The sequence below is a fragment of the Ursus maritimus genome, unplaced genomic scaffold, assembly GCF_017311325.1.
Source record: "Ursus maritimus isolate PB19 unplaced genomic scaffold, ASM1731132v1 scaffold_2, whole genome shotgun sequence".
Taxonomy (NCBI): domain Eukaryota; kingdom Metazoa; phylum Chordata; class Mammalia; order Carnivora; family Ursidae; genus Ursus; species Ursus maritimus.
This window is the reverse complement of record NW_024424452.1, coordinates 100725442-100739846: the sequence shown is the minus strand read 5'-3', so window position 1 is coordinate 100739846 and position 14405 is coordinate 100725442. Positions and strand designations below refer to the sequence as shown.

Genomic DNA, 14405 nt, shown 5'->3' with positions numbered 1-14405 from the left:
TGCTTTTGCTACATTATTTTACTTCATCCTCAGAGCAATCCTGTGTCCAAGCATGCGTTTCAAACAGTGCAAACGTGCCTCGGATTAAAATAAAGAAGGAACACGTGTCAAAGATTAATTCAACCGAGAAGAGAGCAGGCAGGAGGTTAAAGCTGATTCAAAGAGAATTCGAGGAACAGAAGTATATAATATTGGAGAAAGAAATAACGGAATAAGATTACCAGGTTAGATCCTAAGCCGACTGATGTCCCACGGGGCAATGAAATAGGAACCTGTTCGTGTTATCTTTTCTATTGGCAGAAACCATTTGTATCTCCACAGGACAGAACTGTGAGAGTTGAACAGGCACCTTCCCCCAGCTCAGTGGTTTTCAAGGGCAGGGAGGGAAGAGACATTTGGCAATGCTGGGAAACTGGTGGGGACCGTCCCCACATTACAGGCATCTAGCAGGTAGAGGCCAGGGATGCTGCCAAACATCCCCGATGCCCAGGACGGCCCCCTCCCACCAAGAAAGGATTGTCCTTGAAATGTGAATAAGGCTGGGGCTGATAAACTTTGTCCTAGATCATGAAATAGTCCTTGGCCAGGCCTGTTATAAAATGCTCCAACATGACATTTCAAGGACATGGCGACCTCCCTTTGCCTAATTTCTAAGTTCTGGATGATTTTTGGCACACTGGTCAGGTAGGCCTTGGTGGTGCCCAGGGCAGGACCAGTCTGGAGGGATTCAGCCTTTCAGCTCGTCCCCAGCCTCCGCATCCCTGGCCTCCCCATCCCCGGCCCTCGGAGAGCAGTGGGCCCACCCCTGCCAGTCCTCCCGTGTCAGCAGACTCGGCCAGGCCCCAGTACATTCCTGGGGTTCAGGTTCCTGTGCACAAGGCAGCAGCCTAAGCCTCTGGCATCCAGGGCACTTGTCTTTTTATAGGGTCTGGAATGTGCCCGCCAACTCCTGCGGCCAGCAGACCACTCCACCTCGCCGTCTGGGGAGGCTCTGGCCTCAGATGGATCCCAGCTCTGGTCTTGCTCTTCGGAAACCTGGGACCTGCTGGGCCCAGGTGATCGGGCCTGCGTCACCATACAGGGTGCAGCCAAGTAAAATGAAAGCCCGCCTTCCAGCCTTCCCCCGGAGCCTGCCCTCTCCCACTGCAGGGACTCAGCTCCCCTTCTGGGGGCTTAGCATTCTGCACCCCTAATCTGCGCCCCTTGCACAGGGCAGGGCTGCAGATGGGGAGGTAGTGAACAGTGGGCGCCTGGAGGAAACCCTGGGCGCCCTGTCCAAGTTATGCAGACTGTGGGGGAGTCGGGGGAGAAAGGGGCTTTCACGTCAGACAAACCTGCCTCCTACCTGGACTTCTGGCAGCTCCCTAAATTCTCGGAGCCTCAGTCACCTCACAGGGGACCACTTAGTGACCTTGCAGAACTCTTACATCGATGAGGACAATGACATCATGTCCCACCCAGCACACAGGGGTTGCACAGTTTTCATTCTTTTCCTTCTCTGCCCGACCAGCGCTCCCAGACCACAGCCAGGGGGCCATGGCAGACCTGGGCAGGGTGGGGTAAGGGGTCGGTCAGGACCTGTTAAACCCCTCCAGATGTCCCAGGCATGCTGTTTCTCTCCCTCCCCAGCATGGCCTACTGGCTGAGCCCACTGACCCTGGAATCAAACTGTCTGGCTTCACATTATGGTTCTGTCACATAGTAGCTGTGTGATCCCCGAGAAGTCACTTAACCCCTCTGTGCTTCAGTTTCCTCATCTGTAAGATGAGGGTAGGAGTACCTCCCTTGTACGGTTCTATGAGGATTAAATGTATGTATGTGGCTAGAATAAAGCCCGGTACATAAGTGAGTGCTTAATAAGTCTTAGCTATCATTATGATTACCTAAGACAGTACTGGTCTCCCACCCCCTCCCAGCTTGGGCACCCTGCTTTCCCCTCATCCCACCTGTCACCACCACCACAAGTATGCAGACTCCTCCTGCGACTCTGGGCTCCATGGTCTTGCTTGGGTAGAAAGCCCTGGCATGTCTGACCCAGCAAGACCTGGGCGAGCCTGTTCTCCCGCGTGGGAAGGGAAGGGGAAGTAGGATGGCAGGAGAGACCCACTCAGATCACATCTACTTGGGTCACAGTCCATCAGGCTAAATATAGCCACATTCCTCACTCCTCATCGGGTCATTTTCCAAACCTGGAGGCTGAGGTGGTCATGGAGATAGACGCCAAGACCCTGGTCACCCCGTGAATCGTGCAGCGACCGGACACCAGGCTGGCTTAGTAGAAAAATCGTTGACTCAGTCACGGCAGGTGGGACAAGCCCTCTTGACCTCGGGCACCCTGCTTCCCTCTCTAAGCCCCACTCTCCTCATCTGGAAAGTAGGAAAAACAGCGTAGCAAGGCTGAACCTTCCTCTACATTTGAGGTGCTCAGGAAATGTCATCCTTTATCCTAGAAATCAACGTTCTCTTGATTCTGAGCCTGCGTCCCTCTGGATGGGGAGAGCCTCAACCTCAGTTATTCTCGGCACTCTCAGTTACCCTGCCTGCCCTGGGCTTGGGCCAGACCCTTCGTCTCCGGCTGTGCTAAGGGTCCCGGGTCCCAGGGGCTCTGTCCAGCCCGGATGAGGCCATAGTGTTCCAGTCCCATGGTCCCCTCAGGCCCACCCTCCACTGTCTCCATTTGAAGTTGAAGGGGCAGGAATCCTTGGCAAGGGGGGCCCTGCTTTCTTGGGGGGCGCCGGGGCCTCCTCCCAGACCCTGCTACGTCTTTAGGGCTCAATGAGGAAGCAGACCCCAGACCAGATCTACCCTAGAGCCTTCTCAACCCTAGGGGAATCTGTTTTGCCTGTGAGACAGCCCTGTCTCCTCAACCTTTTTCCGCATGGTGGGTTCAGGCTTTAGAAAGCAAAGGCCTGGGGCGCTGGCACAAACCTCTCCTGAGGCAGGAGACCCAGCACTGCTGTCTGCTTAAGGCAGCAAGCGAGTCCAGGAGGAAAACAATCATTAATGTTATGAAAGTATCTGACAGTAGCAGCACCCAAGCAGCCTGCTTCGAACACTGGCTGTGAGGCCCGTAAGCGTGACGGGCTGTGTGGGGATGCCCGTACGGAGCCCGGCCCCATGAGCCTGAGCCCTCTCCAAGCACCCTGGGCGCCCTCTCGCCCAGCCAAACTCACTTTGGCTCCTTGAAGCAGATGTGCCTTAAAGACTTAACAACCAATATGAAGGAGTGCCCTCCCGCCAGGAGGATTCAAATCCCAGCTGGTCACAAGGGTTGACCCGAAGGAAGGAGACTCAGGCCCAGGTGACGGGGAGGGCAAAGCTGTGGCAGGCCTCCTTCCCAGGGAGCCCTTTGGCTGGGCCATTCTGGCTTCTCTATCAGCTCTGCTGTAGGCTGTTATGGTTCTTTCTGAGCCCTCCGAGGGGGCCGCCGGGAGCCTGGGAGACTGGAGCCCAGTCCGGTCTTCCTGCAGCCCCAGTGTTGGGGTGGGGATGAGGAGGAAGAGGGTGTGGTAACAGCTGCCTCTGTGGTCCCAGACAGGGACCAGCCAGCTCCCGCCATCTTCCCTCAACGCCCAGGACATGCCAGGGGGAGGAGTAGTCCCTGCGGCATGACTGGCTGACCCTTACGGCTGCAAGACAGCCTGAAAATAGAGGCAGTGGGAGGGTGAGGGGGGTGCAGTCTGAGCTCTGCCTTTTTCAGCTCTAACACCCCCAGGAGCAGGTGCGAGGCCCGTGGGTCAGAGCCATACGCCAGCCCTACCTCCGGCCAAGAGGGGCCCCTGGAAGCCCCGGTTAGAGGTCTGTCTGTGGAGAGACAAGAACTCCCTGAAAGGGACATGTGGCAGTGAAGGCCCTTGAAGGAAGCTGGTAAGAAAGCTCATCTCATGAAGTCAGACTGGCTCACAGTCCTGCCAGGGGGTCGGGAGGGTCAGGGGATCAGAGGTAACTCCCCGTTTCAGAGCCTGGCATGTAGTGTCCCTTCTTAGGAACAGAGACCCCAAAGCTACACCTGTCTTGATTCTATACCCAATCCCAATGCATATATGGGGGGTTTCCCCACACCACCAAGCAACGCTCTCACGCCAGCTGGGTGTCCGACAATTCGAATAAATTCTGTTGCTGTCTCCCTGGATGGAACGTCAGATCTCACAGGTTAAGGGCTCATCCTACAAGACAGACACTGCCACCCCCAACTTCAGAAGCCAACAGCAAGTCCAGGTTGTTTTCTGTGCTCTGACTGACAGGCTGTGGCTGGGAGGTTCCGATGACCCTCTCCTTCGGTTTGATTGGTTTGCTAGAGTGGCTCACAGAACACAGAGCAACATTTTACCTGCCAGATCACTGGCTCATTATAAAAGGATGTAACTCAGGAACAGGCAGATGGAAGAGATGTATACCTTGCCCTCAAGGTATGGGGGAAAAGGGCACGAAGCTTCCATGCTTCCTGAGGGCTCCACTCTCCCTGCATCTCCATCGTTCACCAACCCAGAAACTCTGAACCCTGTCCTTCGGGGTTTTCGTGGAGACTTTATGATGTAGGCACGATGGATTAAATCATTGCCCATTGGTGATGGATTCAACCTTTAGCCCCTTTCCCCTCCCTGGAGGTGAAGGGGGTGGGACTGAAAGTTCCAACCTTCTAATTACATGGTTGACTCCTCTGGTGACCAGTCCCCAACCTTAGGTGGGTTCCACAGGCCATCACTCATTAACATAACAAAAGACCCCTTTGTCATTCTCATCACTTAGGAAATCCCAAGTGCTTTAGAAGCTCTGTGCCATTAGCAGGGATGAAGACCAAACATGTATTTCTCCTTATAAATGCAATATCAGCACCTCCCTTTAAATTATGCTGCAGGAGAAAGGGTGATTTTTTATTGTTTTTTTTCATTCATTCAACAAACATTTCTTGAGCACTTGCTCTGTGCCAGGCAGCACGGTTTGCTCTAGAGCAGAGATTCTCAGATGATTTGTGGGGAAAGACCCGTTTGTTGCTTCCGATTTGCCGTCCGCTGTGGACTGGCAGGGGGTCCTGCTTCGTGGGACCACCTCACCGCGTGCCCTGTGAGACTCCCCCAGTCCAGACTGAGCCTGTAGTCCGCCCACGTGCTGGGAGGCTGGGGCGAAGGGCTGTAACGATTTCCAAGTGCTTGTTCTCCGCGGCTGGACTTTTCTCCGCAATACCAGCCGTTTGTGGACAGCCCCAGTCTCCAGCCTGGACCTGGAGAAACAGTGCACTAAGGACACTGGCTCATTCCTGTGATCACAAAGATTGGTGTGACGGGTACTGTTCTAGATGCAGGTGGCCCAGCAGTGGCCAAAGCCAAGGCCCCGCTCTCATGGAACGTCTATTCAGGCCGAGGGAAAGAGTTAAAAGAGAGAAAGAGTTATATGGTGCACTATGTGATGATCCTTGCTAAAAAGGAAAACAGAGCAGGATAAGGAGATAGAGAGGGGCGGGGGGCGAGGGGCATCAGGTGCACCTCGGTGATACGGCGGCATTCGAATTAGGATCCAAAAGAAAGAGGCAGAAAGTCAAGAGGTTATCTGGGAAGAACATTTCGGGCAGGGAACAGCAGGGGTAAAGCCCTGAGCTCAGCACATTTTCATCTGGGTAGGGGGGAGCACATACTTGTAGAGGCAGGGAATCAGAAACCCTGGTGGGGGTGGGGGTCCAACCCCAAAACCTCCCCCACCCACCACCACCAGAGACTCCCTTCTGCGCGGGGAGATCCTTGCCCCTATACCTGAATACCACTCCTGAGGGGGGAAAGGACATCTCTCCGGTCTACGCGGCAGAAAAACCTTGGAGAATCCACAGTGGAGAACACACAGTCTCAAGAGGGCTGCGGTCTGGTGAAAGGCAGTGAAGAACAGCATAGTGTTACAGGGGAGGTGAGGACACTCAGGACTTACTCTCCTTGTGCGGGGTCAGAAGGACCTTCTTAGATCACAGGCCTTGCTTGGGTGACAGGTCGCAGGTGAGGGGCTGCCGTAAGCAAACCCACGGAAGCTGAGGAGAGCTAGGGGACCTGAATGTCATTCCACGTGACTAGTGGGGAGCGAGCAGGCCACGGGTGAGCCAGGGGGTCAGCAGGGCTCGTGTCATGGAGGGCCTTGCATGCCACGGGAATTCATTTGCATTTTTTCTGGGAAGCAGTCTGGGGCCGTTGGAGAATGCAGGCCGGCGGCTGGTCAGATCTCTGTAGAGAGGGGACCAGGGTGGCAGAGGGCAGCAGGCTGGGCAAGCTGGGAGAGCAAGCAAGACCAGAGCTGTGCAGGAGCAGGGAGGAGATGGATCCAGAACCGTCAGGAAATAAAAGGTCTGGACTTGGTGGGTGTTGGGATCCAGGGAAGCGTGATGGGAAGGGCCCAGAAGGACCCTGGGTTCCCGGCTTGGGCATCTCGGTGCCATTGACTGAGACAGGGACAAAGGAGGGAGAGCAAGTTCAGGGGCACGAGGAGCTCAGCTTTAAGCATGTTGAATTCAAGGTGGGACAGAGCCAAGACTGGGTGAGCCACCCGCAGACATGACCTCAGACAACAGTTCTGCGGAAACCGCGAGAACAGGGCGGACGCAGAGAACAGACATCCACGAGGGGCCCAGGTCTCTCATCAGAATAGCTGTGATTTGCTGAGTGTTTGGAACTTGCGAGGCCATTGTAGGCCCTTCCCTGCAGGATGCCGTTTATCCCTCACAGTGACCCTCCCGGGTAGTGGGCTCATCTCAGTTTTACAAGTGAGGAAGCCGAGATTCACAGAGGTTGGGAGCTTGTCCACAGGAACGGGGCTGATGGGAAACTATATGCCGCATCCTGCTGCCTCCCCCCCTGCGTTGGCGGCCTCTCAAGGGGGTGCTGAAGGGGCCTGGGGGGTTTAGGGAAGGTCGATGACTTTGATCTTAGGGAAAGCGAGCCGGGCCTTGCCTGCTGCCTCCCGGCCGGCATTGAATAAATATCGGTGGCTGGAATGTGCGTCACTCCTCTGTGAGACTGAGCCCCGGCTGGCGGGGCCACGGGGCAACCCAGTGTGACACGGATAGCACTGTCCCAAAACTCAAGAAGGGACATATCCTGCCTGCGTCTCCTCCTGGCTGAGGCCCCGGTTACGTGCACACACGGGGCTCCTGTGGAAGCACATTAGAGGCCCAGGTGCTCCAGGACCGGGCCGGGGCTGCCGTAGGGAGAGCTGCGCCTCGGAGCCAACAGGCTGTGGAAGCCGAGTGACCCCGTGTGAGGCCCGCGGCCCTCGACCAGCAGCCTCAGGGTCTGGCGGCGGCTGGACAGGCAGTGGCAGGTGCGGGCAGCTCTCCGGTGGACGTGGCTGGCCGCCCAGCCTGTGAGCACTTTGCCTATTTTGGGCCCTGTTTTCCCTCCCCTCAACCCCACTTCAACTGTCTTGCCCCTGGGGTTGCAGCCACTTAAAAATGTAAATGCTGACTTGACTTCACCCTCCTCCCTACACCCTTCCCTCGCCAGCGTGCCTGACTCCCAGGAAGCCTGCCCGGCACAGGAACGGAAGGACCCAGCCCATTCCAAGGAGCCCCCGCATGCTCGCCCCCCACTCCACCTCAGCAGGGAGCTGGCCAGACTGCCCTTTGCTGCTCTTCAGGGAGAGAGGTGGCCCATGATTCCCACCTCATGTTCAGTTAAACACAATTCCTATGAAGAGCCCACTGGGGCGCCTGGGCGGCTCAGTCGTTCAAGCGTCCGACTCTTGGCTTTGGCTCAGGTCATGATCCTGACCCCAGGTCTTGCGATTGAGCCCCATGGCAGGCAGGCTCCTCACTCAGCGGGGAGTTGGCTTGAGGATTCTCTCCCTCTCCCTCTGCCCCTCGCCCTGCTCATGCTCACTTTCTCTCTCTCTCACAAATAAATAAATAAATCTTAAAACAAACAAGCAAAGCAAAACAGGGCCGCTAGTAGGATGGTTTGCATTTAAACATACATTCTCTGGAAAGAGAAGGAAGCTTTGGGATTACAAACTGGTGGGAGGAATTAGGGGTGAGGTTAAGGAAAGTAGGCTCAGTCCCTTTGTGCCTCAGTTTTTCTCTCTCTATAGAAGGGGAAATTACACTCTCAGGAAAAATCTCTGAATGACAAGGTGGGAGGCCCCTAGGACCATATCCATACCAACGGGCCATTCGGCAACCTCTTCCCTTGCTTCCCACACTTACCACTTGGAAGTAAAAATAAATTCTCTTCCAAATCATTAATAGGGTGGCTCGTCTCCTGACCTGGCTCCATCCAGAAGGAAGGAACTTTGAATTCATAGTATGAGTTATGCCTCCATAGTGTGCTGATGGAGAAGCTCTGGTGGGGGGAGTGCTTTCCTGGGGGTGGGTGTTGGTGACTAATGGTAAGAGCAGGCTTGGGGTGAGGCACAGCCCCCCTCATTGGTCAGCTCCAGAGGGCCAGCCAGCTTCTCTCTACATGCCTCCCGGGGCCATGCTGTGCTGCCAGTCCCACCAGCGGTGGGCTGGGTGGACACCCCCTCGGGAGACTGTGCTTATCTGGGGAGCCCCGGAGGGGTGGGGCACAGGGCTCTTGGAAGCCCCCAGACCAGGGTTTGGACGGCTGCAAGGAGAGCAGCTTCAGCCCAGAGTCTTGGCAGAAGCGACTCTGCCTTCTCGTTTAGAAATAGCTCTCCTGGGCCCCGAGGAGGGGGATGGGTGCCCGGGCCCAGGATGGGGTCACTGAGAGGATCAGAGGATCAGGCTCCAGGAGCAGAAACCGGAGGGGTCAGCAAGGCCTTCTGGAGGGCGGCGCTGAACTCAGACCTCCACCTCTTACCCGCAGGGCCTCCTTCCTACCCAGTGTGCCCGTTCCCCTCACCCTGAGTGACAGCGGGGGTGCCCTTTAAGTGGCCGCCCACAGACAGCTGGTGTGGGGCGGCAGGACACGCAGGGGAGGTTACAGAAAAATCAGACCCTGGTAGGATCCGCCAGAGAGGGCCATCTGGGGTCCTGAGAAACGCTCCCCACCCCCCCACCGCCGCCGCGCCCACCATCGGTCCTCAGGATGGTGCGAGAAGAAAGATGCCCAAACCAGAAACTGCCTGGAGGCCTTCCCTTTAAGGGCTGTCCAGACCATCCATTTATTCCTCCAATTCTAGGCCCGGGAAGAAGTGTAATGAAAGAAATGAACAAAAATCCTCACACTTTATGGAGTTTGTATTGAAGTGGGTGAGATAGGAAATGAACAAGATAAAAATATAGAGGGTATTTTTAGCTAGGAAAAAGTGCTAAGAAGACAAACTAAAAAAGACAAGAGGAACAGAAAATGTCAGAGGTACTTGTTGTCCAGGAAAGGCCAGGGTGAGGGATGACTTTTGAGTAAAGACCTGTAGGAAGGGAGGGAGCTGGCAGTGTGAGGATGTATGGTGGTGATGTGGGGGATGGGGGTCGAGGAATTCCAGGCAGAGGCAAATGTCCTGAGGCCGGGGCATCTGAGGAACAGTATCCTTGGAGGGGAAGAGTCAGGGTGGCTCAAGGGCGCATTCAGGATGCACAGAAGAGTGTTGTGACTCTGTTTGCTTCCACAGGAGAAACTGGAGTATTTCTTCCTCATTGTTTTCTCGATTGAAGCCACCATGAAGATCATTGCCTACGGCTTCCTATTCCACCAGGATGCCTATCTGCGCAGCGGCTGGAATGTGCTAGACTTCATCATTGTCTTCCTGGGGTGAGGCCCCAGTGTGGGGGGTTGGGGTTTGAGGTCGGGGGGCTCTCTGAGGCCACTGTGCCCACCACCACCACCAGCATCCCAGAGGCAGGATGGAACCCCAGCACTGTGCCATGGGGCAGCCTCTGGAAGCCCAGCCCGAGCAGAGATGCGGCCAGTGTTGGGGGAGGGTGAAGCATGGCCCCGCCAGCTCACACCCCTTCCCCAGCTAGGCACTCTACGTTCCTTTATTCTTCTCGCATCACGCACAACTGGAAATGGCGTACGTGGTGTCAGCAGTTTCTGGATATTTATAATTTCTCAACCTTTATCATCTATTCATTTCTTCCATGCTCCTATACTAAGTACCTGTTATTTGGGTTCCAAAGATGGACATTTAGGAACCTGTACGCGTCGGCTAGGGCGGCCGTGACGAAGTCCCACAGACGGGGGTGGGGGGGTCACGCAACAGCGATTTGTTTTCTCACAGTTCTGGAGGCTGGAGGTCGGAGATGAAGGTGTTACCGGGTTTGGTTTCTCCTGTGGCCTGGGACTGTGGATGGCCCCCTCCTCCCTGGGAGCACGTGGTCTTTCCTCTCTGTGCGCGCTCCCCCGGGGGCCTCTTTACGTGTCCAGATTTCCTCTTCTTCCAACAACACCAGTGAGACTACATTGGGGTCGACCCTCATAGACTCATTTAACTTAACTCTTTAAAAAGGCCCTGTCTCCAAATAAAGCCGCATTCTGAGGTACTGAAGGTTAGGGCTTCAATATACGAATTAAGGGGGCACACCATTCAGTCCATACGTAACAACCCCCATTGTAACAGGAGCATTTATCAAGCCCTTACTATGTGTTTGACGTGTAACATCTCATTTAGGGTCTTCGAGCATCTCAGGTTTCCCATTTAAGGAGGCTAAGGCTCAGAGAGGTCAAGCAACCGGCCCTCGGTCACAGAGCTGGCCAGCGGCAGTGCCAGGATGCAAACCAAGACGATCTTGGCTCCAGAGGCTATTATTTAACCACAACGCTGCCTTTCAATTCAATAAACGTGATGTTGACTATTTACTAATTACGCTGTGCTGCGTTAGGCACCCTGGGGACACAGAATTCCGTGCATCAGCCTCTACTCTTAATTGGGCTGCCTTGGTGGGAGGCCAAGACGGACGTCCACGGAATAATAGAGTGTCGGAAAACAATACCACACAGTGCGCCATTGTTCGACACGGCAGAGTGTCCCAGGGGTTCGTTGTCAAAGGGAGGATTCATAAAGAAGGGTTGGAGATGGACTTCAAAGGATAACAAGATTTTGAGTAAATCGAGAGGAGGAACAGACGAGCAGGGAAGAAAATCAAAGGGCATTGTCGGGAAGTGCAGCGTGGGGAACGCTCCCGGGGAGACCTAGCTTCCGGCTTTCTCCTCTGGGTCCCCACGGAGGGCACCGCTGCTGCTGACCTTTAGCCCACCGTGGGGTGCACTCAGCTCCCAGGCTGGGGACCATGAGTGCCTGTGGCCCATGGACCTCAACCCCCTTCGGCGCCCAAGTAGGCATCTCAGATGGATCCTGTACTCTTTTCCTGGCCTCAGAATGTTTTCTTTTTTTTTTTTTAAAGATTTTATTTATTTATTCGACAGAGATAGAGACAGCCAGCGAGAGAGGGAACACAAGCAGGGGGAGTGGGAGAGAAAGAAGCAGGCTCATAGCAGAAGAGCCTGATGTGGGGCTCGATCCCATAACGCCGGGATCACGCCCTGAGCCGAAGGCAGACTCTTAACCGCTGTGCCACCCAGGTGCCCCCTCAGAATGTTTTCTAATAAAATTTTCCAGACAGGCATCCCCAGATCCCGGTTAGCGGTTGATGGGTGTTGTCACCTCTCCCTTAGGCCTTTCCGCAGATCCCCTGAGCACAGATGGGATACGGGGTCCCAGAGCCATGGAACAGGGGCTTATCTGACCACAGGACCCTCTTCTCTCCCTCTTCTCCATTCTAGGGTTTTCACCGTGATTCTGGAACAGGTTAATGTCATCCAAAGCAACACAGCCCCGATGAGCAGCAAAGGGGCTGGTCTGGACGTCAAGGCCCTGAGAGCCTTCCGCGTGCTCAGACCCCTCCGGCTGGTGTCAGGGGTGCCGAGTGGGTGCCAGTGCCCCTGCGGACACCCTTCCTCCTCTCCCAACCCGTTCCCCTGCCCGGCTCTGGGTCCCCCCCTACCTTGGTGTCCCAGAGGCTTCCCAGGATATAGAGAGAGGGAGGGCCAGGAGCCCAAGAGGGGAGATGACCCCCCTTTTCTCCTCCCTTCTCACCCTCTGCAGGCCTGCAGGTGGTCCTCAATTCCATCTTCAAGGCCATGCTGCCCCTGTTCCACATCGCCCTGCTCGTCCTCTTCATGGTCATCATCTATGCCATCATCGGGCTGGAGCTCTTCAAGGGCAAGATGCATAAGACCTGCTACTTCATTGGGACAGGTGAGCTCCCAGGGGACTGGGGAGGTGGGAGTGGCCCTAGCGCAACTCAGAAGGGACAGCCACCTCAGCCGTGAAGAACCCCCGGAACTCGGTTATTGCTTCCCACACCTGTTACCCTGAGGAATGGACAAGGGAAATTGGAGGAAGGACAGGGTCAGTGATCAGGGCAAGTGGGCCGAGGCCTGGGCCACAGCGCGCTCCAACGCACTCCCACCCCAGATCAGTGTGGTAGCTTTGGGCTTTCTGGGCCAGCTATGGATTGAGATGCAGCCTCAGGACAAGCCTGAATTTCTATTTGTACTTTTCTTTGCAGCCATTGTTTTAGCTTTAATCTGAGCAGCCCCTCAGAGCAGGGGCCCGCAGAGCCGTGTTTGCAGGGGATCTCAAGAAAGCACCCGAGAGCCGAAGGGCCATTTGTAGGGTCATCAGAGATAACATATCTTGAGGCCCGAATGAACTTGAGCCAAGGCTTCCAAACCAGCTGTTCCCAAACTGTTTGCCCCAGGACTCTTTATGCTCTTAAAAATTATTAAGGACCCCAAAGAGCTGTTGTTGATACAGATTTTATGCATTGATATTCATTGATATTCATCGATAAGAAAATGAGGAAAATGTCGTAATATTAATTCAGTAATCATTTTAAAAGAACAGTGATAAGCCCATTACTTATGAACATATATATCTTATGAAAAATAACTATATTTTCCCAAACCAAGAACATTTAGTGAGAAGAAAGGTCCTGTCTTACATCTTGTCTAAAACTCTTTAATGCCTTGGCCTGAAAGAATCTCCTGGATTCTCACAGCTACTTTTGTGTTCAGTCTGTTGTGAAATCACACGTCATGTAGAGAAAACTCCACTCTGCATTCGTTGAAAGATAGGGAGATGAAATAATGTCTTGGCATTCTTACAAGAATAATTTTGACCTGGGGCACCTGGGTGGCTCAGTCAGTTAAGCGTCTGCCTTAGGCTCAGGTCATGATCCCAGGGTCCTGGGATTGAGTCCTGCATCAGGCTCCCTGTCCCTGAAACGGTGTGGGTTCCACTCTCCAAGACTCGGTGCTGGCAGTGTCCGTCTGTCTCGGTCGGAGCCTAGCTTCTACCAGGGTCCACAGGAACTGGACGCGGCACAAGAAAGAGATGACTTCTATTAGGACAATCCCTCCCACCAAAAGCCCAGAATCTAACTCACCAGAATAGTCCAGGATGGACAAGACCGCCAAGATCTACAGTGTCTCAGGAGACTCCTCACTTCCCCAGGCCCACTGACAAAGAGACAGGCAACACAAGGTCCAAATGCAAGTCAAGATGGTGAACTCTGATAGAGCTTTTGGTGGTTCCATTCCTAGTCCCCTCCCGGTTCGGCCTCTTCCTATTCCTGTAAAAATCAATGTCCTATAATGAGCATTATCCAGGCAGAGAGGAGGAGGCTTTCTATTACAACCTTCAAACCAAACTTGGAGGTCTCATCTGGTGTTCTCATGAGTTCTTGACCAGTGTTGGCCAGCAGTGCTCAAGAACCTTTCTGGGATGGGAGCTGCCTGACTTGAGGGGTCAGGGACCTACTCAGAGCTCAGAACTCATCAGTGTTCTCCTCTCCCATCTCCAGAAGACTGAGCCAACATGGTCAATATGGGTAAGGTCAGGCATTCCAGCTCTGATGAGCTAATTGAATCTCTGATCACAATAGGAGACTAAAACATCCTGAGATAAAAGGGGATCCAGGATGTCATCCAAACTGAAGGATTTTAGAGACAAGAAGAGCACCATCCAGGGACACGGAGGGGACTGCAGCCTGTTGGGAACGGCTGCTAAGAGCCAACCCCCACCCCTAGAGCTTCACGTCTCGTGCAGCTCATCTCAGTCCCGCTGGGACATCTCCATGTCAGCTCCCAGAAAGAACTCAAGTCAGAACATGGTGGCCCCACCCCACACCTCCACCCCAGCCACACAGCTGCCTCCTTTTTTAAAGCTCTGTGGGTAGACATGACGTTCACGTTACGCCTGCGAACGTAATAGGTGGCACTTCCTAGGAAAGCAATCCTCGAAGCCAAGCCTCCAATGAGCCCCTGGGGCCTGAGATACCGTCCCTGCTGGTATCTACAGGCATGTAGATACCCGCTGCAGGCCCGTGGCCCCAAGCAGTCCTCCTCCTCCAGCGCCATATGCTCCCCGGGGAGCACTCCTTCGCGCTTCCAGCTGAGTGTGTTCTAGACGTATTCCTCAGTGATTGCAGACTACTCTTCTCTCATTCTTGTCCACCTACGCCTCTTATC

General features: G+C 54.5%; 1 protein-coding gene across 1 annotated transcript in view; it reads left to right on the top strand.

The window, feature by feature from the left end:
• Nucleotides 1–14405, top strand: part of CACNA1S (calcium voltage-gated channel subunit alpha1 S) — a 67871-nt gene that overhangs the window by 7242 nt on the left and 46224 nt on the right. Inside the window, exons 3-5 of the mRNA XM_008685179.2 lie at nt 9544–9683; nt 11655–11797; nt 11977–12129. Coding sequence (XP_008683401.1) covers nt 9544–9683; nt 11655–11797; nt 11977–12129 — 436 coding nt within the window. The remainder of the gene's footprint in view (nt 1–9543; nt 9684–11654; nt 11798–11976; nt 12130–14405) is intronic.